Source organism: Ambystoma mexicanum, chromosome 5p, assembly GCF_040938575.1.
Source record: "Ambystoma mexicanum isolate Mex_15411 chromosome 5p, UKY_AmexF1_1, whole genome shotgun sequence".
In the NCBI taxonomy this organism is placed as follows: Eukaryota; Metazoa; Chordata; class Amphibia; order Caudata; family Ambystomatidae; genus Ambystoma; species Ambystoma mexicanum.
Window position 1 is genome coordinate 690,676,768 of NC_090930.1, and position 27,808 is coordinate 690,704,575.

At 41.9% G+C, this 27,808-nt stretch overlaps 1 protein-coding gene across 2 annotated transcripts in view; it reads right to left on the reverse strand.

Moving 5' to 3' along the window:
• Window positions 1-4,494: 4,494 nt before the first annotated feature.
• LOC138481138 (gamma-aminobutyric acid receptor subunit beta-4) overlaps window positions 4,495-27,808 on the reverse strand; it is an 839,960-nt gene continuing 816,646 nt past the window's right edge. For both annotated transcript variants that reach the window (XM_069613063.1, XM_069613062.1), the window contains exon 9: window positions 4,495-26,071. In XM_069613063.1, coding sequence (XP_069469164.1) covers window positions 25,700-26,071 — 372 coding nt within the window. In that variant the 3' untranslated portion in view covers window positions 4,495-25,699. The remainder of the gene's footprint in view (window positions 26,072-27,808) is intronic.

A 27,808-nucleotide genomic window follows, 5' to 3' on the forward strand; every position in this document is an offset into this window, starting at 1 on the left:
CCAGCACACAGGTGTGATAATACACGAAAGGGAGAAGTTGCGCACCCAAATCATCGCCAATCATCTAGACCCACCATCAGTGAAGATCGAGAACCCAAGGAACCCTAGGAGCTACATAGGAAGATGGGTGTACTGTACTCCTGGAGGAACATGCGAATACATGTATTGGTCATTTGAAGATCACGTAAACCATTATGGACATCTCGGAGGGATAACCAAGATATGGAGAGTAAGAGGAGATAACGAGAAGGATATGTTTGTGGTCGACAAGTCGACCAGAGGGGGGACTGAAGTGGGAGAATGGAAAACCAGACTCCCGTCCTTCACCTCTCGCGCTTGGCCTAGAGGGTCGCGGCCCAGACACCCGCCACGAGAAGAGTTTGCCCATTTACCAGATGACCAAATACCCTGGTACAGAAACATACGGATGTGTCCATCTGCCTGCCCAACAGCCCGCACTGGCCATGCCGACACCTGCGGCACGGACCAACTAGACTGAAATCTACACATCGTTAGAGATGCCATGACGACCTAGATAACGGGAAGCACCGCTGAACTATTATACACGCTGAACATTTCCACACCAATCTACACGAAGAACATACTCAGTGCTCTGACGTAGGCGACAGGCTTATTCACGGACGTGCATCTTTATTATTTTTACATAGGCTTTCAGAATGCAGAAACGCAAGACGCACCATGAGCTCATTTATAACGCTTGCTCACGCTTCTCTTGAAACCCGTTACCATCATGAGAGATATAATGGAAACACGATACTGGCCATGAAACTGTATGCCACTATAACCTAAAGCATCCATGCACTAAATGGATTACTCGTGCACCAGGCCCAAGTAGGCCTCAAGCAAGAGTTCCCGTGGACATTAACAAAGCAAAAGTCAGGTTGCTGAGCCTGCAGAAAGAACCCAGTGGAGCAACCAGCCAAGGTCGTAATGTTGCAAACCCACAGTCAAGAAACAAATCTTCAAAGGCACGATGTTGCAACCTCGCACTCCACGTACCAATGTTAAAATCATATCTGCAAATTAAACCAGACATACAGTGGAAAAACAATATTAATTGTGCAGAATTATGCCTCAAACACGGTCCCTCCCCACGTGACCAAGCCGAACCTGACGAGATGCCAAAACCCAGGAGAGAAAAGGCGTCTGGGTACCTCGCTACGAGACGCAGGCCGACACACTTGAAAGGCTCAATGGACACCTGCTACAGTGGGAACGGTCAGTCTCCCACCTATGAATAAATCCTCACATTGCCTGCACGTACCCATATTGAAACACTGTTGCAACCACAGGTGCACCGTGTGCTGGGAACAACGGTGGTCCCAGGCTGGGGAGCTCACGGATGCACCAATCAGAACATGAGGTTCTTATCTCAGACGTCAGTAACGTTAGCCAATCCTCAGGGGTCTTCATGTAACAATTCTTATGTATCTAATTGTAGGGACAACCCAGATATACCACCTGACTACATCTTAACCACTAATATCATTCTCTATATGCGTACTATACTAACCCCACCACTCGAGCAACCAATCAAGAGTGGCGATAGGTTCTTTTGGTAACTTTTTGGAATGACGCAAGTAGCGCGTCATAATGTAGTAAAAAGGGCCTGCGAGCCCCACTATTGTGTGTGTGTCAGGACGAACGCGTACGCTCCTTGACCCATCCCTGCCGTTTGCATAATAAACGGCAGAAGTTGCCTTGCTCCTTGTGTGTGCCTCATACTCTGTCTCGATCCGAGATATACACGGGAGGAGTTGGGGCCTCCCTGCCCGGAGGTCTGCGGACGGCCCGGCCGACCCCGGCAGAATCCCCCCCCGACAGTAACAACACATCTATCTTAACCTTAATCGACATGAGCAATGCATACAACTTGCTCTGAAATTTTCAGGCCCAATATCCCAACAAAACAAGGTGAAAATATTGGCCTGGTGAACAGTAAAGAGCAGAAACATTAGACTATCATCAACCAGAATTGTCAAACAATAAAACATAATCTCTTCAGAATACAACAAAATACGGTTAAGGGCGAATAAATATCATGCTATCTAAGATGGCCAATCGAAAAAAATGTAATGCCAACATTTTCCTAATGATAAATTACCCTTGTTCATCAATAAAATAACAAAAATATTGCACAACATTCAGCAAACTTGAAATCATGCCACCCACATCCCAATTCATATGTACGATGAAAAAAAAATCCATTTGTCCTGGACTTTTCACTCTCACCAATTCACACAAACACCACCGAGACCACACTCACACATAAAAGTGACGATGCCAGATCCAGAGACATCAGACCAATGAAAATGCTTAAAGGGTTGCAGACATGTTATCTATGCAGATGTAAGACTTAGCAAATAATTACTTTAAAGAGGAACAGCTCTGCTCTGCTGTGTACGCTCAAACTCCATCATGCCCCTATTAAAGTAAAAAAACAAAACACTATCAACCTGACCACAACAAACAACTTCATCAACATCACTAGCAACAATTTCCCTACAGTGTCTAAAGACCTTTAGGAAACAGTTTTTAAACACAGAGTGCACCTTTGCAACTATAGCTATATCAATCACTAAAATCCAATATTTGCCCTGGGCAGAAAAGTGACTAGCTTCTGCTCAATATCAAGGACAACACGGGTGAAACAGACTATGAGGATATTCCATGCATCATAGCATGCGTTGTAGCAGATCCCAGAGAGCTTGTTTCACTGCAGTGTATACTATCCTGCTGTATTGCTTTTAGGAATAGAATCCCCCTTATTTATTGTTCAATTATTCACAAATACTCAAGCGAGCACCTGATGTTGTCTGATTGGTGCCAGAGGTTGCATGGCGTCCTTCACAGATCTTCTCCAGTACTTGTCTACTTGAAGAAGCACTTCCACCTGCCAATGACTTCATTAGCAGCCAGTCTCTCCTTTCCCGCTACTCTGATGGAGACATTGATCTATACTAGCTCCCCAACATCAAAATCAGGGTGCAAGAACCCAACCTCTCTGCCTGTGAGACATGGATGGCCAGATGTTTCGAGAAACAGAACTACTAATCTGTTCGTAACAATAATCATGCTTCCAACGTCCTCAAAAAACAAAATCTTGAACCCCTCAGTCAGGCAGCCCCACACTACCAGGTTTAAAGCCTAGGTATTACCAATGATTACACTCACCTAACTGATAGGACCTTTGGTCAGCACATCATGTCACAACCTTTGTCTACACCCATAGGTCTTCCTCCTTATCCCACCAGAGGACCATTTGGTAATTGTGAGATCCTCATTTTACCATCCCCTTAACCAAGCCATCACCATGTACATCAGATTTAAAAATAATCAAACTCTTGGCTTCAAGTAGTTCAAAGGGCTAACGGCAGACCATCAACATTACAATACATTTTGCCTTCATCTATAAGAAAACCCAAAATGTCCAAGAGCAAAATTAAATACTTTCAACCTTCAGCAATTCAACAAAGTCTACTTCACTGTGCTCTTACACACAGGAGCCCAAAAAAGTAGACCCTTTTTAAGTGAAGAAATCCAGCTACCCAACTGTTCAAAACACTTCGAAGGAAAATGTACAACACAAACTCCACCCCTTCTAAAAAGAATAAGGTAGCTAATGGACACCCACTCCTCTATACCAGAATCCACCTGAAGGACATCCATGTGACAGTGCGTTGCACTAAAGGTCATTCTGTTCAGCCATTCTATCGCTCACAAATATGATTTATGAGATAAGGAAGTTAAAGAGCAGGGAGTTTTGGAAACATGCTTGGATATTGCATCTGACATATCACTGAATAACTCACATACCTCTCTCTGGCCGAACAAATGTTCTGAAGGTCATGAATATAAAATGGCAATTGAAAGCTATATCATGTTGGGCTTCAGCTCTGCTGTGTCCTGTTCCTGTCCCAAGCGCTACATTAAATGTTACTGGATCTCTCCATCATCAGTTTGGAGTGTTTTGACAGGTAAGTCCTCTACATTGTGACTTTGTGCTGCTTGCTCTTAGCAAATTGTAGACGTAAAAAGTGGAGTTTGCATGGACTGCAAATGACACATTATAAACACAGAATATGCACTAATAAAATATGGAGGCTGCCACTCCTCTGTGAATCTCAAATGGGGCGTTGGTGATATCAAAACGAGTTGTGACAGTACTAAGGAACAGTTTTGCAAACCTTTAATATTTCTCAGAGTGTAGCGCTGACGAGAGATGGGGTATATATTTAGGAGAGAGGTGGCAGTGAAAAATAGAGGCGTAAACACTGGGAGGAGGGATCATTCACAGTGGCAAGAGAAAGCTAGAGAGGAAAGGAAATGACAGATAAAAAATTGAGAGAATGCAGCAGTGCAGGGGGCGAAATGAAGAGAAATGTTCACAGCATCAATTGTCCTATGGCTCTCTACCCCACTGCATATTCCGTAGTTACCCACCACGCGCATATCTGAATTTCCTCTAGTAGCTCATGAAGAAATGTAAAATTTTAATTGTCACATTTAAAAAAACGTATTTTACAGAATTGGTATTCAATGAAAAAAATAGTACACTCTTTGTTTAGAGAAAGTAATATTTCCAAGAAGCGATCCGTTTTTTAAAGAGCATGTATTTTACATTCTGTGTTTTGAATGCAGATTGTATCGTTGCTGCCTTACTGTAATTTGTGTCAATAAAATTTCCAAAATGGAGACGTTTGGACCTCAGTTTGGAGAGACACTGTTCTATTTACATTTGTCGGTGCAGCTTCATTGCCTCCTGCCAATGAGTAGCATTTGTACTACTCTCCCCATCTGTTTTATCAGCACTGCAGAATATCAGCGCTTCCTTCGCTGATATTCTTGCCATTAACACACCCTAGTGACATCCCAATGAATAACTATTCTCTAACCCATATGCTCTTTCACCTTTCGAGGTTAGCTTCTTTTCTCGTGATACTGGGAAATTCTTATGCAGTTGGGGCCTACATATTTTCCAAGCTCTTGGTGTACCCTTGAACTTATTTTTTTTTGTTTCTCGATTTCCATGGACATGTATGAACTATGAAGAGGAAATTGCACATTTGAGAACATCAAACTATTTCAAATTCAGTTGCATTTAGGAAACGATAGGCTCCAGTGAAAGTCTGATGCTAAAAATGTGGGCAGGACGAATACATGACAAAAATTAGCAAGCGTGATGGCAGCAATTTGGTGTGGGCAGTACAGCACGCCCATACAATAGGTTATTCATCTAATGTAGAGCATGATACTCTCTATCTCTTTTGCTTTTCTTACATTAGGCCGGATTTCTTGGCATATCGTACTGTAAAAACTTCTTGAAAAAATACTGTCATATCACTGTCTTTGGCAGAGGTTAAGTACCGAATCCCTGTAACCTGTTGCCCATTCTTGAGAAGTTTATAGTTTGCACCGGTGGACTTGTTGTTTCCAAATCCTAATTCAATAGGTTTGTTAGTAAAACAGAACACATCTGCATTCAAACCAGCAGAAACAAGTTAATTATTACATTTACCCCTTCAAAGCCATAGTTTAAAGCAGTACTTGTGTTCTAGGTGAGAAAAAAGTAGATTACTAATCAAGTAACAACTTTCAAGTACATTTATATCAACATACATTTCCATTTGCTAAGAAAAGTTAACTTTTTTTCCAAAAGAAAAGACAACGAAATTTAATGTACACATTACATTATTTTGGCACTGGTATGATTTTTTTTTTTTAAAAAAAAAAAAAGATTTTTTGTAAATACTTAGGACGGTTTGTACAAAACTGTAAACTATTTTCAAGTTTTACTTTTTCCATTTCCACCTTTCAGAAACTGTTGCTGATAAAAAGAAAGGACTCCGTTTTTGAAAGGACACGAAGTAAGATCAGCAGACGATTTGGATCCACCAGGAATCGATGAGGCAGTTCTGTTGCTTTTTAAAGACTTATACCAATGCAGCTTGCAGAAGTGGAGCCTTCTCTAGTCCCCAGTTCCTGCAACTCAATGGGATTTAAGAAATAAAACTGCAACAGATTGGCTCATCAGTGTATGATCACCTAACAACATCTGGCAACCTTACACAGGAGCAACTGACGAGGAAGCACTTCTTGATACAGTAACTTCCTTCAGCAGAATGTCAATTCAAAATGGCTGCCAAAGATGGAACGCTGCTGCGTGCAGGAAGTGCCTGGTCATCAGTCACATTACCATACCTGTAGAGTACACAAAGATGGCTCTTTAGGTCATTTTATTTTATTTCTTTGTTCTTTTATATTTCATTGATTTTTTTCTTTTTTTTTTTTTTTTACAAAAGTCTCTACATCTAAATCACTTTGCTAGAAACATTTTTTGTACATTTGTTAAGCAGGACCTGCTCGGTGAAAAAAGACAAGGATCAAGGTCTTATTTCATGCATAAAATGCAAACTAAATGTCATAAAAATGGGTGTTGGCTTTTCTCGCTTTTTTCTTTTGTATCTGTACAAGATGGAATGCAGCCACCCAGCGTGGGTCAATTTCTTTTAACAGCAATTCATTCCTAAATCTATAGTGATATGTTATGACTTAATGGAAAAGGCATTGGTCTACCGTCTTAGAGGTTTTCATATATATATTTGGCCATGTGACCCAGATGCCTCTTCTTCCCTTCAACTCAACACAGGCTGTGGAACAAGGAGAAATGGTACATAAACTCAGAGGCATTAACCATGTTGGTCTCACAAAAATATCTTCAACCAAGGCCTAAGCATTGCCAGCTACCAGCTCTCAACATTCCCACTGCCCACAGTGCTCAGTCTGTTTGATCCTTACTAAATGGTACGACCTGCTTTACTAAAGAGTTATAGGTCAGGGTGTGCATAAGCATTTGAGGCTCACAAGAGTGATGACATTTTAAAGCAGAAGATGCAAAAAGTAACACGGTTATCAATGTACTTTCAGTAACGTCAAGAACGTACAATAAATATGCAACCCTGAATGTTTTCCTTAGCGCATTATATGTGTCATCATGCACATACATCCTATAGCCTACACGAATGTCTTAGGCGAACAAAGACAAAGTTAATGGCAATCCTAGCCAGGGGCAGGTGGCAACACATCACAGAATGGTCTGTCTGATGGATACAGTCCATTTACAATCCAGGTTGATAATTGCATCTCTCTCTATTTCCCTCACTCTTCTCTCTCTAACTATATATAGACAGAGGGAGGATCGAGAGAAATAGAGAGTACTATAGAGAGCTCTCCCCGTCTTGCAATAGTTGTTAGTGTCTATCATCACAATATCTTACATTAGGTTGATGAATAATGACCTTTATGAATTTCTCATATAAGTATGTATATATATATATATATATCCATACCCATATAATATAGATCTATGTGTCATATATAGCTATATATGCATATATGTGTATTAATATACACACACAAGGTATATATATATACATATATATATATATATGTTTTTGTACATAAACATTTGAAATACTTGAAAGCAGTATAAAAGAGGAATTCGACATTCATAAAGGCTCTTCATCCTTCCATTGACTGCTGTGATGACTCATTGCTTTATAAGACATGGAATTCTTTCTCAGCTCCATAAGGAAAGGCCCCACCCAGATCATACATATATGCACTATTATCCTCAGAACGGGTTCACTATGGTGTTCTTAAGGGTGGGAATCATAAAGCTATTCAGCCCTGATTTGCAACTATAACAACTGAATGGAATGCTCAAGGTTCAATGTTTTAGCACAGTAACATTCATGACGTTGCAACACACGCCCGATTGGGAAGTTACATAATTTCATAAATCAATGTTTAAGTGAATGCCATTGTTGTGGTAGCTCTTAGGTTGATTGACGCAGACGCATGACGCTGGCGGGTGATTTTGTTTATGTCAGAATATGTGTAGTTAAACATGCACAGAAATATGGTGACAAAACAGAAACAAAATCTAATCTAGTCATGGTAAGATTCCTTCTCTAGGAATGGCACTGTGTTTGGTGCATAAAACGACTCAACGTCGCGGGGCGTGCATGGAGATGCGCCCCCACGCTCACAGCCTGGTGAAGAAGGTTGCTGCCAAGCAGAACATTCCATTAGGCATGGCCATTTCCAGCATCATTAAGCTTGGCACCCCACCATGCAAAGGCTGAACAGCAGCAGTGGGCTGCAAGGCAAACCAAGGGAGGGGTTGGGTAGAAAAGAGAAGCCTGGGCAGATAGGATCCTAAGGGTTTCTATGAGTGCATCATTTCTACTGGGAGCAAAAGCAACAAGGTTAGTCTCTATCTAGAAGTTGGCTGCAGTTAAGGAGTGCAGGTAATACACATCACTGCCCATGTGCAGGTATTTAGGCAGATGGCAGGGAGCATTGCTCGCTCTCTCACCAATAGCAGTCATTCTGTCACTGCTTCATAGCATGATATGTTCCATGCAAATACAGGGTGTCTAACTGAATATTACAGTTTTTCAAGATACATGTTAGATAACTTGATTTTCGATCAATAGAGTTAGGATTGTTGCGCCTTATTTTCTGATTGCACATATCCGGGTCTCACATTAACAAAACTTCTACTTATAAGCCATTTTCTGGAATAGGACAAATCTATCCACCCAGAACCTGATAGCAGAGTGATTATATAGATATCAAAACGGAAACATTGAAAGCTAACTGATACATTATTCCCACAGCGAGAGATGCTAGCTCCCCCACAACAGGAGTCACAAAACACAAATGTGGATGCAGTGGACAACTCTAGTGCCTGAGGATAAAGCCAATTAGAAATGGTCTCTCACAAAAATAAAATAAGCATACAAATATATTTCGAGTCTTGTGAACTGATCCACGTGTGTCCTAGGGTCTACACAAATGTGTGAGGACAATTATTTATATAATGATACACTAACTTTTGAAAGTTGGCTGCAATGAAAGAAATGCCAATCCACACGGCTAACAGCTACCTATCGTGACAACAGAGACAGCAATATTATTTTGCATTAACATTCTGTGGAAAATCCACATATATTTGAATTCATGGTAAATATAAACTGATGGTTAAAATATGCCTCTAACATGTTGATTCGAAAGTATGGCGTTTCAGCTGGGACAGTCCAGATATTAGGTATCTAATGCTTCTACCATCAGCTGCAACATGTGGGGATAAGATACATGGGGGTATGGGGTTCATCTTTCTTTGGATCACCAATCATGTTTGATCTATCTAATAGGAAATCCGACATTTCATTGAATGGTTGGATGTGTCTTAATTCATCCTACACAGATATTTACATGGAGGATAATTAAGAGTAGTGCAGAGAAGGCACAATCCTGGTTAGAGAAAAATAAATCCTGTTACATGAAAGGGTTGACCAACTCACCCTCAAACATTGGGTACATGGTGCAATATACTATGTTATCTGTCCGAGGGGTAAGCACCAATCAGAGATGGATGACCACCAAACACAGCCAGTAGGGTCAGGCGTGTGAATACCCTATATAAATTGTACTAGTCTGCATCAAAACAGAAACAAGGCTATTAGCCCAGTTGCTGAGCCTGAGGCATGATGAATACGGATTTCTCAGTGTGGGCTCTACTCTAACTAATCTCAACCCCCTATGCCCAATAAGGCTGTCCTCTGCACCCTTTCTAGAAGAGAGACAAAAGCACAGAAGCAACCGTTAGGCTTAGAACATGTTCACTACTCAATACAGACATGTGAAAATTTCAAGCAGCCATTAATGTCGACTTTTGTATAGAGGCACATAATAAGGAATGGCTCTTTGTTTCTCCCCACCATCTTGACTTCCCTGAGTCAGGGTAAAAGTTGGCACACAATTTAAAATAGTCTGATTAGTGTTGTTTCCAAAACTATGTCCACGTCATACCACTATCCACATTTCTAAGTTAATGTGTTCTCTAGTCTAGCAAGATCTACTCTACTAAGTTTCCAGCTTGTGCGACGTCATCTAACAGTTTGATTAGAAACCAAAGAAAAAGGTTAATTGTTTTTCTCTTGTTAGCCACTGCTTCAAATTGTAATGTGCTTCTATAGAAACAGTAAGAGTCACATTGATAGTTTGAGTTTATGGGTCCTGTTTTGCTCAACCCAGCAGGGCTAACCTAGAGTTTAGTTTGGATTTATCTGATCCAAGTGCCTAAAATAAAACTAGGTCCATTCACTAAACCTAACTACAAAGGAGGCAGAGGAAGGGGTTATCAAAAACAGCATTAGACCATGTGAAAATGAAACCCTTTAAGAAAAATCTTTTCAGAGGTGCCTGGGAATATGCAGAGGTTTCTTGTCACCAAAAAATCAAAACACCCTACAGACACAGCTCTTTCCGCAACAATTCACAATTTGCTTCATTTTTCCACAAAAACAGCAACCGAGATTTTGGAGACGGGAGGCAGTAAGGCAGTAAGGCCCTTTTCTTCACCCCTATCAAGTCCCAGGGATTCCCATGCAAAACCATGTCTTGAGCCCTGCTATTCGGGACCCCGGCAGTTGGTTAACCTGTTATTTAATATGCGATGTTTGTATTCCCACTAAATGTACAAACATATGTTTTATGGCTACCCAGTAAAAAACAAAAAATTAAGGTTCTAAAAAGTCCATCCAAGATTATAGAAGTTCTTCAACCTTGGCCTCTACCTATCACAACATTCCGCTATCGCATTTACCACTCATTAGCAAAATCTATAAAGAACTGTCCAGTGGCATCAGATGATGACGATATCTGATTCCTATGCAAGAACACCATCACCACTTCTTAAAGATGACCTTCTATAAGAAAAATTAGACTCTTGAATCAAGTGAGCCCTGAAGCTCTTATACATCCCACTACTGCACCTTAAACACCTGCACTCTTCAGGGGGCTGTGTAAACACAGCTAGCACAATGCCATTAACCGGGGAATCTTTAATGATGTTTTCCCCGCCCCAAATGTGTGTGCCGATTTACGCTGGCTTGTAGATCCATTATAAAAATAAGAAGTAAACTATATAGTCCTCCAGAAAAATCCAACATACTTATGATCCAATACGCCCCACATACGCATGCACAAACTGTCGATACCACTTCCTCTCCACATATCTCTTGAATATGGCAGACTTCTCCAAAATTATACTTGGCAAATGGATGGTGCCATTAGTTTGCTTTTCTCACTTTTCTCACTTGCCCTGCATCTACACCTATATTTATTTAAATTATCAAACCTATGTTAAGGGGTGTACAAAACCAATAAAATGCCACCAGCGGAACAGCCTGAGCGAGGGCTCAGAGTGCCTTCTGGCCCTGAATGCCCCCAAAACATGGGGGTGATCGCTATTCCCAACCAGATCTCCCTCCGCGCTGCAAAAAGTACAAACATGTTTTTTATACAGGCGATGATGAGCTCTGTGTTTAGTGCGTGCACCCAATCACCTAAATAATCAAAGATGGGCACCGCCAAGAGAAATAGAAAAGGGAGTAAATTCCTTTTCTATTTCTTTGCTGGTGGCACAGACAGCGAGAGACTGAGTGCAGCATTTAGGAAGAAGCCCCGGGCTGGGCAGGTGAATTAGGTTGGGTGGAAATTGTGGGAATGAGAGATGTGGCATGCAGGTGGAGGCAGGGGTGGGGCAAGGGGTGCCAGGAATAAGGAACGAGGGGGACACCCTGGGGAGGTGCTTGTGGGGCTGGGAGAATGCAAGTGGCACCTGGGAGATTCCCCCATGTTTCCCGCCCCCTGATTGGATGATCCCACTCTCATGGGTAGGAATACATGATATAACAAAAAATGGTCCTCTCTCATTAAGGTGCATTTCTGAAACCCATGAAGTAGAACAGTGGTGAAGCAACAAGAGAGGTTCAAGGGGTAGGTGCCCACCACCCAGGACCCCTTTCAGACCCCAATGTGTTCCCTCTGCTGCTCTCAAGTTAGTGAAATGGCATTGACAGTCGCCCTACGAGGAGACCCCTCTGGCTTCAAAACCTGCCTCCACCATTGATGCGTTATGGTAACAGAGAGAGGTACATTTACCAGCAAATTATGTCATCCCTTCTCTACTGATGGCGAACAAGACGTTACAGAGGGTTATCTGGTTATCTGGTAAGACATTTTCCCTCTTGGAGTAGCGTGTTGCTGAGGCAAGCCCTTATATCTCACAGAACAGGCCTTGAAGAAGAGTGTCACCTTCTCGGCAATAATCTTCGGAAAGCCTGTTCTTCACAGCAGTGAAAGACTAGCGTGGGAATATTTTTTAAAAAGTTTCCAATTTCCAACGGCTGACACATAATGTGAAGAGTACATGAAAACGACATCTGTCTATTATTTGGTGGATGGGTTAGCTGCAACTCTCATCAGGGGCCTGGCCACAACAATGTGTTCCATCTATCCTCCTCTTCTTGCTCAAAAAAGTTTGGTTAATTTCTGAACAATATATGTCATGTTATCCTGTAGTTGTATAGCGCCTCCTGCTGTTTGGTATGGCATTGAAGCACTGTAGGTAGGCTATACAAAGCACTAGAGTTCCTGACGTTATGCATTATGGCTGCCCATACAACATTACAAGCACAGGTTATCTTGCTGAACACTCAAGGGAATAAGAACATCTTCTGAAGTCCCCATTACAATTTCATGGTATAAATTCTATTTATTACAGTAGGCAGATAAAACTGCATATAAAATACAGGGAATATAAAGCAACATTGGAACTCGATGCCACACAAGTTGTGTTGGGAAATCAGGAAGCTATCTTGAACTAAAGCTCAAAAGTCGAGCACCACCACAAGATGTCCATGTGATGTCTATTTTTTTTTAAAGCCATCTAATGGACGTTATTCTTGATTGCTTGGGACAGACCATAGCTACAGGAGCTCAGCTAGGCCAGAACGACCAAACATCTGTAGTAGACAAGCAGTGATCAGATTCCTGAACAAGAACCTCTTTCCAACATTTCTAAGTACACATCCAAGATCTTTGAACAACATTTGTATGGGGACATTTCTCTCAGCAGCCATCATGCTTTTATCGGACTAAGTAGTCTGTCAGGATGGCAAAAGAAGTGAACGTCTGGAGCCCTCTCCAGAGCGGCGTATATACTGCCAGCAGCGTGATCCAATGTCCAATACCCACCACAGCCTTTCCTCAGAAACATGCTGTAGTTGCCTTGCCGGCCTCTTCTCACTAAATCACTAGTGAGTGTGATAGTATTATCGTTTTCAGATGTGCTTACCCCCTTTAACCGAATTGCCGTATAACGTACAGATAATTCAATCATTTCGATCAAATCTTATAAAAAATAGTGCCTATGTGTGAGGCATTGTGGGGACAGAAACCTTCAAAACAGATAACAACCAATCCCCTTGAGCTCCCAGATTAACATGAATGAAGACACTCTCTAATAGGGTTCTTTTAACACTCTACAGCTCACATTAAATGCCATTTAAAAAAAAACAAGTTAAAAATAAGGACAATAACCATATGATGACTGAACATTAAGAAAGAGACAGTGTCAGTTGGGGTTGAGACGTACTGGAGAAGATTCACACAAGTAGCATTCACAATATTATGTCAGGGGGTCATACATAGCACCCTTGACAACTCACCTGCCTTGAGAGCCCCCAAAGCCATGCTGAAAGGGCCGATGCACGACAAGTGTGGTTCACAGTGGTCGGTGTGTTTATCATAATTTCCTGCATCTTGACGTCAAGTCTTTGGATTAATAGAATATGCGCGCACATGTGTCATATACTATCAGGTTATACAGCATCAGGAAGAGAAATACTGGTGTGTCATTTCCAGTGATGGACTACTCTAAGCAATGTCGAGGAATGATAAAAAGCCTCTGTTTAGTTGACGCTGGCTGTTCTACTATCACCGCGTGCTATTGGTTTGATGAGGAAGGGTACACATTCAGGGACGGCGTTCTATTTAGAACAGTGCTCTTAAATAGAGGAGCTTGCTGATCCCTCTCCTGCTACGCCGCCCTCAATCAAAAAAGTTCCTAAAATGGCTCCAGATTCTCATGACCTCGAATTAGTAGAAAACATGCTGTTCATGCACAAAATTTAAAGAACAAATTATACATCACATACTACCCAATTCAGCAAAAAAGCGCGGTGTGAATAGGAATATAATGTCCTTGTTGTCACATTGGAAACACTGGTATGCTTCTGTGACAATAAAATCTCTCACAAATATAGTATGTACACAAAATGATGGTGGTCACAAGAAGTGTGAAGAAAATGGTAAATTAACAACCACAAGGTTTAGGATTTGAAAGAAAATGTCTGTCTTTTCCAAGTAAAAATCTAAAATTTAATTTAAAAAAGTTTAGTTCTTTGAATTATTACCAGATGGAATTAACTGATTAGTGACTTAAATGATATAATTACTTGTTCAAGTTATCTAAATAACTTGTTCAAAATCTCATTATAGACAAACAATCTGAATAAGTTTCGAAGTGATTGCACTACTGCCCTAACACATATATTTCTCCCGAAATTGTCTAATAATTTGTCCAAAATGACCTAAGAAAATATCTGATTATTTTAATTCATTTCTCAGAAATAATCGTTTTTGTTCAAACAGCATGTATTTTTGTCTCTGTTGTCAAGTCAGTTTATTCATTGCCTTAAAAGCAGCTGGAGGGGTACCTGCTGGAGGGGTAAGCCACAGGAGTTGAGGACAGACCCTCACAGCTTTTGTGGTAGCTGTTATGTCGTTCCCTCCGATAGCATTGCGCCCTGACGTAGATACTAAATACAGCTTCTTCCACATTGCAGAAACTTAAACTATTCTCCACTCTCAACTGGTTTACTACTAGAGTTGGTGAGTTTGGGGGATTCCAAAGAGGCGGACATTGAGATGGAAGGCCCCCTGAAGATCTTTCACTGGAATTGCAGACTTCCTGTGCCATAGCTGTACACGTCTAGAGGTGACCAAGAACGATTGAGATGTTTTGCCCTGGAAAGGGAAGCATGTATAGATGATGAGTACGAATGATGATCATGGGTATTCTAAATATGTTCTGCTTTTGTTATGAGACACACAGCTGCATGTGATTCTATATTCTCTTGTTATTCCTGCTTGATAAAAGCAGGGACTAAATAAAATATGATTATATATATTATAATATATAGTATTTTAAGGAACATGAATATGATCATAGAACTTTACATCAGTGGAATATTTCTGACATTGTATGCTTGTATCAGTGAGCACCCAAAGCACGCGGGATGCGCCGCTCATTTAGTTTTTTACCACACTCGACCTAACAGGAGAGCATTTGTAATCATTAACCATGTAGGCATGTTTGGGTATTTGGATGCAAGGATAACATGTCTGGGATATCTGCAATAAGTTGGCGTGTATGGGCTGTGTTGAGTCTCCCATGTGAGGAGAGGTTTGAAAGCCTTGCAGAGTTTTCGAAGGCTGGATGAGTCTCAGAGTAAGGATGTCTGCGCATATGGAGATGTCCACAGTCTAGCACTCAATGCACAGACATCCTTAGAGAATTATGTATAAATATAGCATATATAATTATAAAAATAATAAGACTAAAACATGACAGAAGGGCACAGAAAAATAAATGTAAGAAAAAGGTATGTGGTACCTAACAGATGCTGCCTTCCATGTGTCTAATTGCTGACATGACCGATCCTATTTACTTGCTGTCGGGTCGTGACACCATAGCTTGCTCTAGGGGAGTTTTCATGTTAGAAATATTTTCCTTTCTTTCTACACCACCAGTGGCTTACTGTTAAACCAATACGGCATACCCAGAGACTTGTGACTCTGCTCAATGTATCCAGGTGTGTTACCATCACTTCTGGTGGGTTTCTGTATCTCCAAGGAACTGTGATGCTGCTGTGGCTGATCCTTCAAGTAATGACGTAACACTCGCTACGCTAGAGCCGACCTTGGAGGCACGTGATGCGAGTACTATGTGCTTGCCTTTTCATGACCCCTTTGTCTATTTTCAGCTACCAGTGTATGGAATGGCATAGGCCGAGAGAAAGTGGACTATTAATAACGTGTGTAGCTTGAGGATATACATCTTAGTAAAGGCTCACCGATAGATCATCCGAGGGTGTCTAGAAGCCACACCACAGATCTGGCTTTATAAAAAGCCCATGTCCTCACAGAAGGCTATATCTTTCTCTTCTGCTCCGGTTAGGTCAGAATATGGATAATATTCAATGAAAGATTTTAATTTCTCTCTGCAAGGTAGACTTAGGTTCAAAACCTAAAGAAGAAAAAGATCCTTTCTCCCATGGACTACATGATAATGTTCATGCAAATGGGGATTTTCAATAAACTGAAAAATCATAGAACGGGATTATTATTTGGTTAAGGAAATTGTTTGGCACAATGTTGTGGAATGGCCATCATATGGAATGAATTGGAGGGAGCAATCACACACTCTGGGGGAGTGACGAATTTGATGTTTGATCATATGCCAAACAATATAGGGTAACTATCGCTGCAGTACACCAGCCACATTGAGAACATGGTCAGAACAGAAGAGGTTTCTTAAGAGAAATGTATTGGGAAATGACACAAGGTCCTTTTCAGTCATTTTACTTCCTGGGATAATGGCGCAATGGGGAGGATGAGCAACCTTTATGCAATGCAATGATGTTTGCCCATCGTTTGGGAGATTATAAGCATAAAATTGTTGTAGGTATAGCAGAGGTGCTTTCATACATTTGCATTAATTGCCAGATTGTGCTCCATGCAGTGATCTCTTTCAGCTTTGGTGAAGATTGACAATCTCGATAACATAAATATTAGATCTCTCTGATTGTTACGTTGACAGCTTGAAATACATTTTAGTTTTATATATGTGTGACATGTGCAGTCTGCAATGAGATGCCATCATGCAAAATTGTGAGAACCCGCACAGTAACACTTTCCCACTTTCACCAAAGTTAGGGAGTCCATTTCCACCGGTGTGAAATAGTTTGATCGCATCATCCTGAATAGGCCAGCTAGGTTTTTCAGACGTGCCTAATTGGCAATCAATTATCTTTCAGAATGATCACAGATTCCTTCTCTACTTTGACATTAGCAGCACAATCACTATGAGCTAGCCTTCTGGACAATAGTGCTACAGGCATGTCATGTTTCAGTGGATATTGGGCTTTACAGGGCATTTCGTACAAAAGGGAATAAAGTCAGAAGTGTTGCAGATCTCTGGGGGTAGAGCATTCCAGAGCATGGGGGTGAGTACCCAAAAAGATCTGTCTCCTGCTCTGCCCTGCCGAAATCTAGGAATGTTCAGCATTGACTGATTGGCCGATCATAGGAGTCTGTTGGGTTTGTAAGGTACAAGGTGGGATGGAAAGGAACTGGGTCCCTGCTTGTGGGTAGCACAGTGGACAAGACATACGGTTTTAAATTTGACTCGGCTCCTAACCGGGCGCCAGTGAAGTTGTTAAAGGTCAGAAGAGTGTTCAAGTCTAGGGGCTTTCAAGGCAAGGCCATTTTGGAGGATCTGCTGACGTTGTAGCAGGGCCTCAGGTTGGTCAAGATAGATACCATTGCAGTAGTCTAGGGAGCCCATAATGGAGGCCATAACAATCTTATATCTGGACTCTGCCGGGAGAAATTGAAGAACTTTTTTCAGTATCTTGAGCTTGGTAAAGCCCGACTGGCAGACAGTCGAGATTTGAGCTTCTCCAGAGCCTGAGGACATAACTTTGATTCCTAGGCCCTTGATTACGGAGCAGGGTTCAGGGCAAGGTCCAAGTGAGGTAGGCCAATAGTCGCAGGTCCACGGCTGTCCTACATAGATGGATCTGACCAGTAAAATCACAGTTTTATCTCCATTAAGTTTAAGCCAGTGATTGGCCATCCAGGCCCCGACCGCAGATAGGCAATGTTTCAGTTTCTGGGGGGGGGGGTCAGTCGAGGGGACATTAAGTCGGAAAAGAATCTGTGTGTCATCAGCATAGGAGAAAAAGTTAATCCCATGACCGGAAATCAAATTGGCCTGGGCCTGCATGTATAGATTAAACAAGAGAGGCGAAAGAGCAGATCCCTGGGGGACCCCACCATCGAGAGCAGTAGTAGGACAGGTAAAAGGAGGGAGGGAAACGGATTGAAACCGACATCGAGAGCAGTAGTAGGGCAGGTAAAAGGAGGGAGGGAAACGGATTGAAACCGTTTGGAAAGAAAGGATGAGAACCACTTAAGTAGGGATGCCTGAGAGAGAGTCACTTGCAAAGCAGTTCGGTCTGCTGTGATGGTGTATGGCTACATGTCTAGTACCCATTTGAGCAACCAAAATAAGCATTCAATTATCTTTCTTTTCTGTTACTAGAGGGAAACAATAGCAGAACTATTATTTTGCAAACACCATCCCTTAGGCCTATCATATTCACATTGTGCTTTCTTTTTTAGGGCAATTCAACTAAGTACGAAGAGTTTTCTGAAGAATTGGCCTTAGAATACTTGAAAATCAAGGTATTCAGTGGTTTTGATGACAATCAAGTCCTTTATTTCTTTTGACCCAATACGAGCGATCACGATTCAACTCTAAAGCCAATGTACACTAGACTATGTTATAAAGCTTTTTGCTACTTAGACACATCTCATATGGTAATGTTTTTCATGTTGATACATGTTCAATGTCGCTGTAGAAAGAACAAAGGATGCTTTGTGTATTTCTATACTATCTTCCAGTGAAGCTAAATTCTCCTTAATGAAATACTTACATGTGTAAATTTCCAAGGCACATGTTGTAGGGCACCCAGAAGATTGTAGCCTCTGAATAATTGAAAGAAATGTTAAAGCGTATGTTATTGGGCAACTCCAGCAAGATGGGAGAAATCGATTGTAGCAGCTGCCAAAATAAACATGCATTACTGTGCAACTCATTTGGACACTTAGCCATGGCTGCACAAGAATCGAACAAATGCAGTATTTTGAAAGATATGTAGAAGAGTATTATCCCACCCTCTGTCTGTGCTGCTTGCTCTCTTTTATTTTCCCCAGTGAGAATAGTGTTTCTCTATGTGTGGATACTATAAGGATGGCAGCATTCATCCGTGCCCAGCGATATAATTAAAAGAGGATTATGTCAGCATATCATTTAACGCCAACAAAGTCCACATGCAGCTGCTGCTTCGACTATTGAAACATGCATATTTCCCTAGACTGAGTGAATATATAGAGGTCCCAGTAATTCAAATATGGTGCACATGGCGAATATCTATTGTTTTATTCTCGAAATAAATGTGTACGGTTGGTCATTCTCCCTCATCCTTCTACATGAATGTTCATTCACGTATCAAGCCATGGTCTGCTTTACATCCCTGTGAGTGAACACAGGTCGCAAGCTGATAGCTTGGTTTTAATAGTGCATGGATGTACTTCATTTCGGTAAAAGGTCAGGCCTACCACTGAAGCCCAAAAGTACTAGAACTCTGAAAAATAACTATTTAGTTATATATTTTTCACATCTGACATAGGTATCGCTGTTCATTGGTGGTTCTGGAATTACTATCAATAGCTTGGTTGCTTACAAAAATAGTATTATCTGATTTGCAGTCCAGTTTCTCAAATGAATATCTAAATCAGCCCACATTTTTTTAGAATGAAGGAAAGATTAATGTAACTGGTTAGAATGCAAGAGGTGAGATTTTTCTTTTTAAACCGGGACTGGAGGGCTATCGGTTTTGTGTGGCTTTGAGTACAGTGTGGAAGTGTTTGAGGGTAGTCTAGAACAGGCTTGTGCATTGATGATAGCTGTGGCTCTTTTTTTTATCAGAGGATGGAGCCCAAAGGCCTTAAAGAAAGAATGTGGCTGAAAATACGCATCAGCCTTAGTAGCTGACCCAACAGCAGTTCTAGAAATGGCTCTAAAATTACCCGTTTTTCCCTCGCTCTGTCATACCAGACAAACCAGCACATTTCATGAACAGGAGAGGAACACAACAGAGGGGTTTTTCTTGAGAGGAAACCTAGCATGGCAGCGTGAAGCAGGGTGGGAAATGAAGTTACGGTGTTGTTCACATTTTCATAGTAACCACTGATCAACCCTTGCTTTTTAGTTCAAGTCAACACTAAATATGGCATTTGCCATTGCTTTGCCAAAAGGTAACTGTAGAACCACATGAACCATGATGCACCGAAGCGGGATGTGAATGATATGAGAATGCTCTCCAATCTGTGCCACGTGGCAACCCATAAAGGTGAAGAATGATCTAGATAAAAATGTTGTCGATCACATTGGATCCGAGTCTCCTAAGAAGTGCATTCTTTTAACAACAGCATACTTAGTTTTACTTAAAACCTCTGACCATATACCCCTAAAATTCATGAACAGAGAGCAAATGTTTATTCATGGTGCTTTAGGTACTTGGGGCCTTGGAGATGTGTTAGAGGACAGAATATGGGAATCGCAGGTAGATGGGAAGGGAGATATGAAGAAGGCATTAATTAAACATTTTTGACCAGCTACTCCTGAGTTTATGACATTTTTGGTACATGCTTCACCTGATTGTTATGTTGCAAAGTGGCTGTCAATGGCCAATTGTAAATGGAGACATTATCCACCTGGCACAACTGTTTGGATACAGTGACATAATCTCATTGGCCTGGAGCTAGACTTTCCAGGGATTCCAAAACGACCAGTGAGGTAGTCACACCTTCTGTATCATAGCTCATTTCTTTCACCCCGGGTTGGATCAAGAATAGAACTCTAGCAAGTTGAAATATGGCAAAATGTGTTCACGCTGCGCTTACATAAAAGTGTAGATTCTCGACTACATACGGACTACAAGAGATATGCCCTAAAGCAATACAAGGAAATAAGAAGAAAATGAAAACATGCCCATACCCCTTTAATATTCCTATTTTCAAATGCGAAAATACTATTGACCGTTCCATAAGAGTGATAAAGGCATTACTGTATGTTCAAAGAGCTCAGTTTTTGGTACAGTCTTCTGATGGGCTTATCGAGTATCTTAGTTGATTAATGCATCCTTTAAAGGGTCCTGTGCTTGACCTCATGGTCACAGGTTTGCATACCGACAGGTCCACTCAGCCTTGTCGATAAAGTGAGTACTATTGAGTTGGGCAAGAATAAATATCAGCAATCTGTCAGTACTGTCCAGGTACCCCTCTGGGGATGAACGTGCGCTCTACAAATACACCTGCTATGTCACCTCTCCTCCCTTCCCCTCTTGGATATTTGAGTTATCCCGAGAAGCATGTTGAGGCTTAGGTGATCGATCCAAATAAACCCAAGCAAATGTTTGCATTAATTGCTGATGCTTTTGGGTGCACATATTATAGTAGCATAGCATTGAAAGGTATTACCTTGGATTTTATCTGCTACTCAAGGATATTGTGGAAGTAGTGATGTGCACACATGTGCACACGTATAGGTGTAGATAAACATCTGTATGGCTTTATAAACTAAATATACAAAGAATTCCATAGCGGATACAACTAACTTCCCAAGTGAAGCTGCACTAATTTCTCAGTTGATACGAGTAATGACCACCATTGTGATTGTCATTCATTGACAGGAAAACCCCTATTAATAAGGGGACCGCATGAAAGTGTTCAGTTGTGAACGGTCAGTGAGCAAATAAACACAAATGAGTCGTGATTATTGTCCCCCAAAATTGGATTAGTGAGGAAACATGAGTATGTTAAACAATCTAGGCTCTAATTCTATAAATATTAATAAAACGTGTTTCATGATTAGTTCAAATTGCATTAATGGGTATTAAGTGATTACTTCAAATGGAACTAGCAAATGTGTTTCCTTAGATAGTAAGATGTAATGTTGCAGCCTTGTTATATTTAAGACTTTATAGAGCCTTGACATTGCTTGACCAGGGGTATTCTATGACAGCAGAGTTCAAAGGTGCAGCAATGCACTTCCGGTGATATTTATTATTACATGTTCAGTGTCAGTGAACGCACTGAATGATCAGGTGATGGCTCTCTGTGGACTCTGGGATTTTGCATTGCACCAGAAGGATTTGTTAGGTGACCCTCTGGAACTTTTGCACGAGGTGCACTTGAAACTGTACAGATTTACATCTCACATATACGTTTGAAATGTCATAGGGATTGCACTGGAGCCCACTAAACATGCTGCTGGTACTCTTGACTTCTTTTCAAAATATAGTTCTAGAACTATTAGCAGTGCTTTTGGAACCCAATAGATGTGCTGGTAGAACTTTATAGTTGAACAATAAAATCTATAGAATTCTTTTTTGTAACTATTCTGGTGTTCCCCCAACCACTTATAGAACTATTTTCACCAATTCCAAAACTTTCTAGGTGTACATCTCGGACATTTCTAGTGCGCATCTGAAACTCTGTAGGGTATCTTCTGGAGCTCTCTATACGTGCTGCTAGAACACTTAATGTGTGCCTCCGGAACTCTCTAGATATTCTGGTATACCGGTAGCAGTGTATCTGAAAACCAAAGCATTGGTTTTGTGTTAAACACTAGTTCACCCATGCTTGACCCTTGGTGAAACACCATACATCTTTGTAAGACTCTCGATGTGTCTCAAAGGATGTGTTCATGTGATATTCTAGAAGTGCGGCCTAGCTTTTTAGGTATGCCTGTCAAACGTTATCTGCCTATTGTTTGAATTGTTGGGGCTTACTTCTAAATCTCTTTGGGTATCCTACATCACATGGCATTTTATAAGCACTAACAATGGCTGAGCCTTCTTAGAGAATGCACAAGTTGGCCTTCAGTATTTTCCCTGGAATGTGTCAGTTCATGGTGCATCAAATTCCCTGCTTTTATAACAGAAGCTCTTGGAGGTTCTGTTTTTCCTCGCGTATCAGTGGCGTTTATACTTCTTGGATCTAAATACACCTTGTTTAAAAAACAGGTGTAACTTGTGTGAACATGTGTTTTTGTAATCTTCTTTCTTGTGGAAGATTTCAAGCATCTAATAATGTATCGATTGGGTGAGGGCATTGTCCAGTGTGCCACAGAACACCTTTATCTAGTTTTTCTTGCTCTCTCTTACCTTCCCAAAAGAAAATTGCATTTTTTTTAAAATGTCATGTGCAGTATTTCCATCTTCCGAAATAAAATAAGGTGTTCCTTTTTCAGGGACAAATATGATATTGTAGTAAGCTGCACATTGTGCTGCAATGCATTCCATTGAACGTCTTATGAGGACGGCTGGAAGAAATCCTCCAGAACAGTCCTTCTAATATTCGCTGGTCACAAAGCCAACAAGTCTGTTGTCCATGAAGATTGGTGTGTCACGTTTTCAGGTGCAATTCAGCCCGCTGCTCCTCTTCAAAGCAATCCATGCCTACCTCTCCCTGCCACTGCTTATCATGTCTTCCACCAGTATCCAAAGAATGGTTTACATGTTTTTCTATTTCCAATGTTTAACACCAGAACGGGCCCGTAATGTCCGTAATGTCCGCGTAGGGCCTGGGGAAATGCCATGGGGGTCTGCAGGGTGCAGAAGTAGCACAATCTCTCTTTCACAGACCTTTTTTTTCCCTGAGTGACCTCGGACTTTCCGAGGCCAATCTCTGGAAAAGTTGGTGACATTTCCGGGAACAAAAAGAAAACCCAACATTTTGTGTGGTTTGGTGAATCACAGAACATGTTCGCCCAGCACTTCTCACAAGACAAGCTCAAAATGCAGAATGAGTACACCCAGCATTACATCAGTAGCTGTGGCCTATCATTTAATCACACCTGGGATCCGTCACTGTAATCTCTATGAGAGTTTTGTTTTGGGAAGGGCTTTGCCTGGGCTCCCTTGGATACCTCTCGTTCTTGGCACTCTAAGTTCTTTTGTGGATTAATATACATGTTACTTTGCACAACGTTTTTCTTTCTCCTATCTAGGTGTTGTGTGCAGAAGCACGACCTGCTCCCCCACTTCCTCCACATTGGCCCCTGGAAGTGTGTCAGCAGCATTTAAAAAGAGATGGAATAAACCCATGCACCCATCACCTGTGCACAGGGCTGGATCTGAAGACGTGCCTAACATATCGACTCACATTTCCTCAAGTTCTGCTTCAAGCACTCAAATTGAATTGAATCAAAAGTGAATCCATCAAAAAGGGACGGTTACAAAAACGTATGCGTATGTGATCACATTAGTGACAAAATGGACGCTGTACCCCGCAAAATAGGAATGCATTGCTTGGTAGCCTCAAAAGTTCGTGATTGTGTTTTTACTCTAGCAATTTCCATCAAGCAAAGACCTAATCAGGTGGACCATTCGAGTCTTCACTAGACATCGGACAAACCACGGACACTGTAGCGTGCAGGGGAGTGAACTAGAAAGATCCATCAGAGGCGGGCTGACAACACCACTCATTGCTCGAGCAGGCTGCTCCTGAATTGGACACCATATACCTCTAACGCATTTCTGCACTCCAAGTTTTGCAGCAACGTGGTGTGAGATCCTGATGTAAAAGCAGAGAGATAAAGGAAGAGGAAGGGGCAGTACATTTAATGGATATTTAAAAGTCTGCCACCACATTTCTGAATTAGTTCTACACTGGAGAAAGGACCAAAGAATCTATTGAGATTGTGAGCGTGTTGACCTGGCCGTGACACACCATTGGACAACGCATGCTCTCCTGCCCCCCTTTCTGTTAGCATCATCCTGCTAGATCAGGAAACTGCATCCTTTGGCTCTTAAGATGTTTTGGACTACGGTTTCCATGATCTCTCACCATTCACTATGTTGGGTAAAACGGATGGGAATTTTAGTACAAAACATCTGGAGAGCCAAATGCTGCAAACCCCTGTGCTAGATAATGGCTGAACGCCATCTATCTGCCAGGCCCCTGCTCTTTTGCAATCGAGTGTAATGCAAGGCATACCTGCAATTCACCATTAATGCTGTGGGTAAACTTGATCCTGGTTGCCTCTTTCTATAAAAGACAATACAAAGTCTCCCCTCCCCACCCCCCACCTCCCGACAATGTGCAATGGCACGTACACATTCCCGCACAAGCCAATGCACACTCTTCGCTGCCCAGAAACCCCTACAAAGTTCTAAAGGCCGAAAAAGGCAGCTTGCTAATAGGCTCTGCTTTTCAATGCACATTCAATCCCTCCCACCACCCCATTTGCCCGCGGTGACGCTCAAAGCACTCAGCATTTGCCCCCAGACCGGTCCCATATTTTTTAAAAGGAACTTTTTTTCACTTATATTATAAGCAAGAAAAAATAAAACCATGCACTGAAACTTTTCCCACCTCGTTGGATTTCTCCAGGAGTTAACGAGAAGTGAGTGCGAGAGGCACAAAATAAACAGGAATAGGGAGGAAAACAAACAGGAATACGGAGCGAGGAATTAAAAAAAAGGACACTGGCAATGTGGATAGATGTCAGCGTACACAGTAAGTAAAGCATTGCACATTCAAATATCCCTATGTGTTTCCCCATTTCCGACCCACATTTTAAAGTTGTTTTTAAAAACCTTTCTGTTGGATTTTTGTATTTTTTTCCCCGCAGTGATGAAGTCCTCCGGTAAGAAATTAAATAAAATGCATTTGCCTTGAGAAGTGCTACCCTTCTGTGTTTTCTTGTGTGCTGAAAGGGGAAAATAAATCCAAATGACACCCCCTCCCCCGCCCCGAGGAAAAAAGATCAAAGGAAATAAAATAAGCACTCCTCTGTCATTGCCCGAGTGTTTTTCTCTTTTCTGGAGATGAGCGGGCCGCTGGATCAATTGACATAGTATAGCCAGTACACAAGGTTGAAAAATCCAAAAGTGATCGGAAAAATGATCCTGGACCACTTGTCAATGGTGCTGACGTCAGTCAGGTCAGGGATTTTGAGCTTCAACTTGGAGGATCGCCGGCGAAGGCGGCAGTTGGCGCGGTTGCGGTGGGCAGTGGCAGCCATTGGGGGATGGCGGTCCAAAGTGGCATGGCCAAAGCCATCCCGAGAGGTCAGCTGTTTCCGGAACTGGATTCCTGAGCTGTCAAAGGACATGACAGAATTCCTGGAGTCACTGACGCTGCTCGCCACATCCGAAGGCATCAGCTCGTTGTTCATGTCCAGAGTGCTTAGGAGGATGTTTCCATACGGGTCCACCTGGAAGAAAAAGTCAACGAGTCAAGATGCCAGAAAGACTACAGCACACTTATAATTTCAGCTATATTAGGAGTCTTCAACCTTTGGCTCTCCAAATGTTTTGGAACACTGATCCCCTGATCTCTCACCATTGACTATAATTGGTAGGGCTGATGGGAATTGTAGTTCAACATATTTGGGGAGCCACATTTTGCAGATGCTTGTGCTATATCTACTTTAGCATTAAAGTCCATTGCAACGTTTTACTTTTACAGGACTGCCCTCTAGCAATTTAAGCCTATCCTATAACATTACATTATAACTGATTATTGATACTGTTTCAATACTGACCAGCTATACATTTGTGATGCTTTTATGTCTGTCCACCAAAAGTACCTGTTGTTTTATGCAATGTTTATGACTCCTGAGTTTTCCACATGAACCTCATGCACTGCAAAGATTTCAAGCACATTCATTTTTTTATCCAGTGTTCACAATTTATATTTAGAAGGCCCACTTCCAATTCCTGCATCCAGAAATGGTCATGTTTAATAATGCTTTAATTTAATTTCCTTTAAAATATCCTTTTTACCAAGTGCAGTATAACTTTCGCTCCTACCACCCAAAATGTCCTTCCTGGTCGCTTGCTTCCCTTGCGTGGATGTTGTGTTTTCCTGAACACATTTGCACAAACACATAGGGATATTTTCATGAAACCAGACGCATAACGAAAAGACACAAAAAACACGTGCCTACAGCAGAGGCAACACCAGAAATGCTGGTAGTATCTCTTTAAGGCTGCACAGAGCGTCACCCCAGAGGGTAGATAGCCACAGGCAAGTGTGCACAGCGGGGCAGAGGAAATGTGCCACAAGCAGGCAGTGCTTTGATTGGGACGAGGAAACGAGGGGAGGCTCTAACCAGGGTGCATGGCCTATGTATGAGTGGGGTGAGACGGGACGGGGGAAGGTGAAAACTGCTTGCTCCCAATGTTCCCAACTTGGATGGTCACTAGGAAACAAGAGGGTCAGGCACATTTCTGTCAGGCCTTTTGCTGCGACCACCTCTACATTTTGTTTTTTAATCACAGGCTATGACACCCCGAGGCAGCCTGTGAAGAGGGGGTTGTCGCTTCTGTGGGTGCACCAGAATGTATGATAGAAGTGCACGCGTCTCTCATTTTCTTTCATGCCTGGAGACTGGCCGTGGGTGGTAGCGGTGCGCTGTATAAATCAACATAACACAACAATCAGAGGCACCAACCCCCTCAGGCAGACCTTTTACCCGAAAGAGTCACGTGAAGAAAGGGCTACCCGTAGGGGTCAGCACTGATGCCGACCCCTGAAAGCAGACCTTTCACCACTCAACTCCGTTCAGTGATAGGGCTGCCCTGGGGGTTAGTTGGGAGAGCCTGGGAAAGCACAGGAGCACTTTTTTTGGAGACTGCATGAGCTCTGCCCAGCTAGCCGGGGACCACTTAAAGCCCTACTAGCAGGTAAGAGGAATGGGAACAGCCTAGGAGAGCTGTGAAAGAGGGCACCAAAGAGGCCACACAAACAAACAAATGTTGAGATTGTGAATGTGGAAGAAGTGACTTGGCAGAGAGCAGGAAAGAAAATGGGCGAAGTCAGAAGGTAGAGCTTAATGGGCACAGTGAAGATTTTGTGGCCTGAAGACAATGTGCAGTACAAGTTGGAGAAGTCAGGGTGGACCCCTCCCCCCCCCCCCGATATTTTGTTCAAACAATGGAAGGCATGA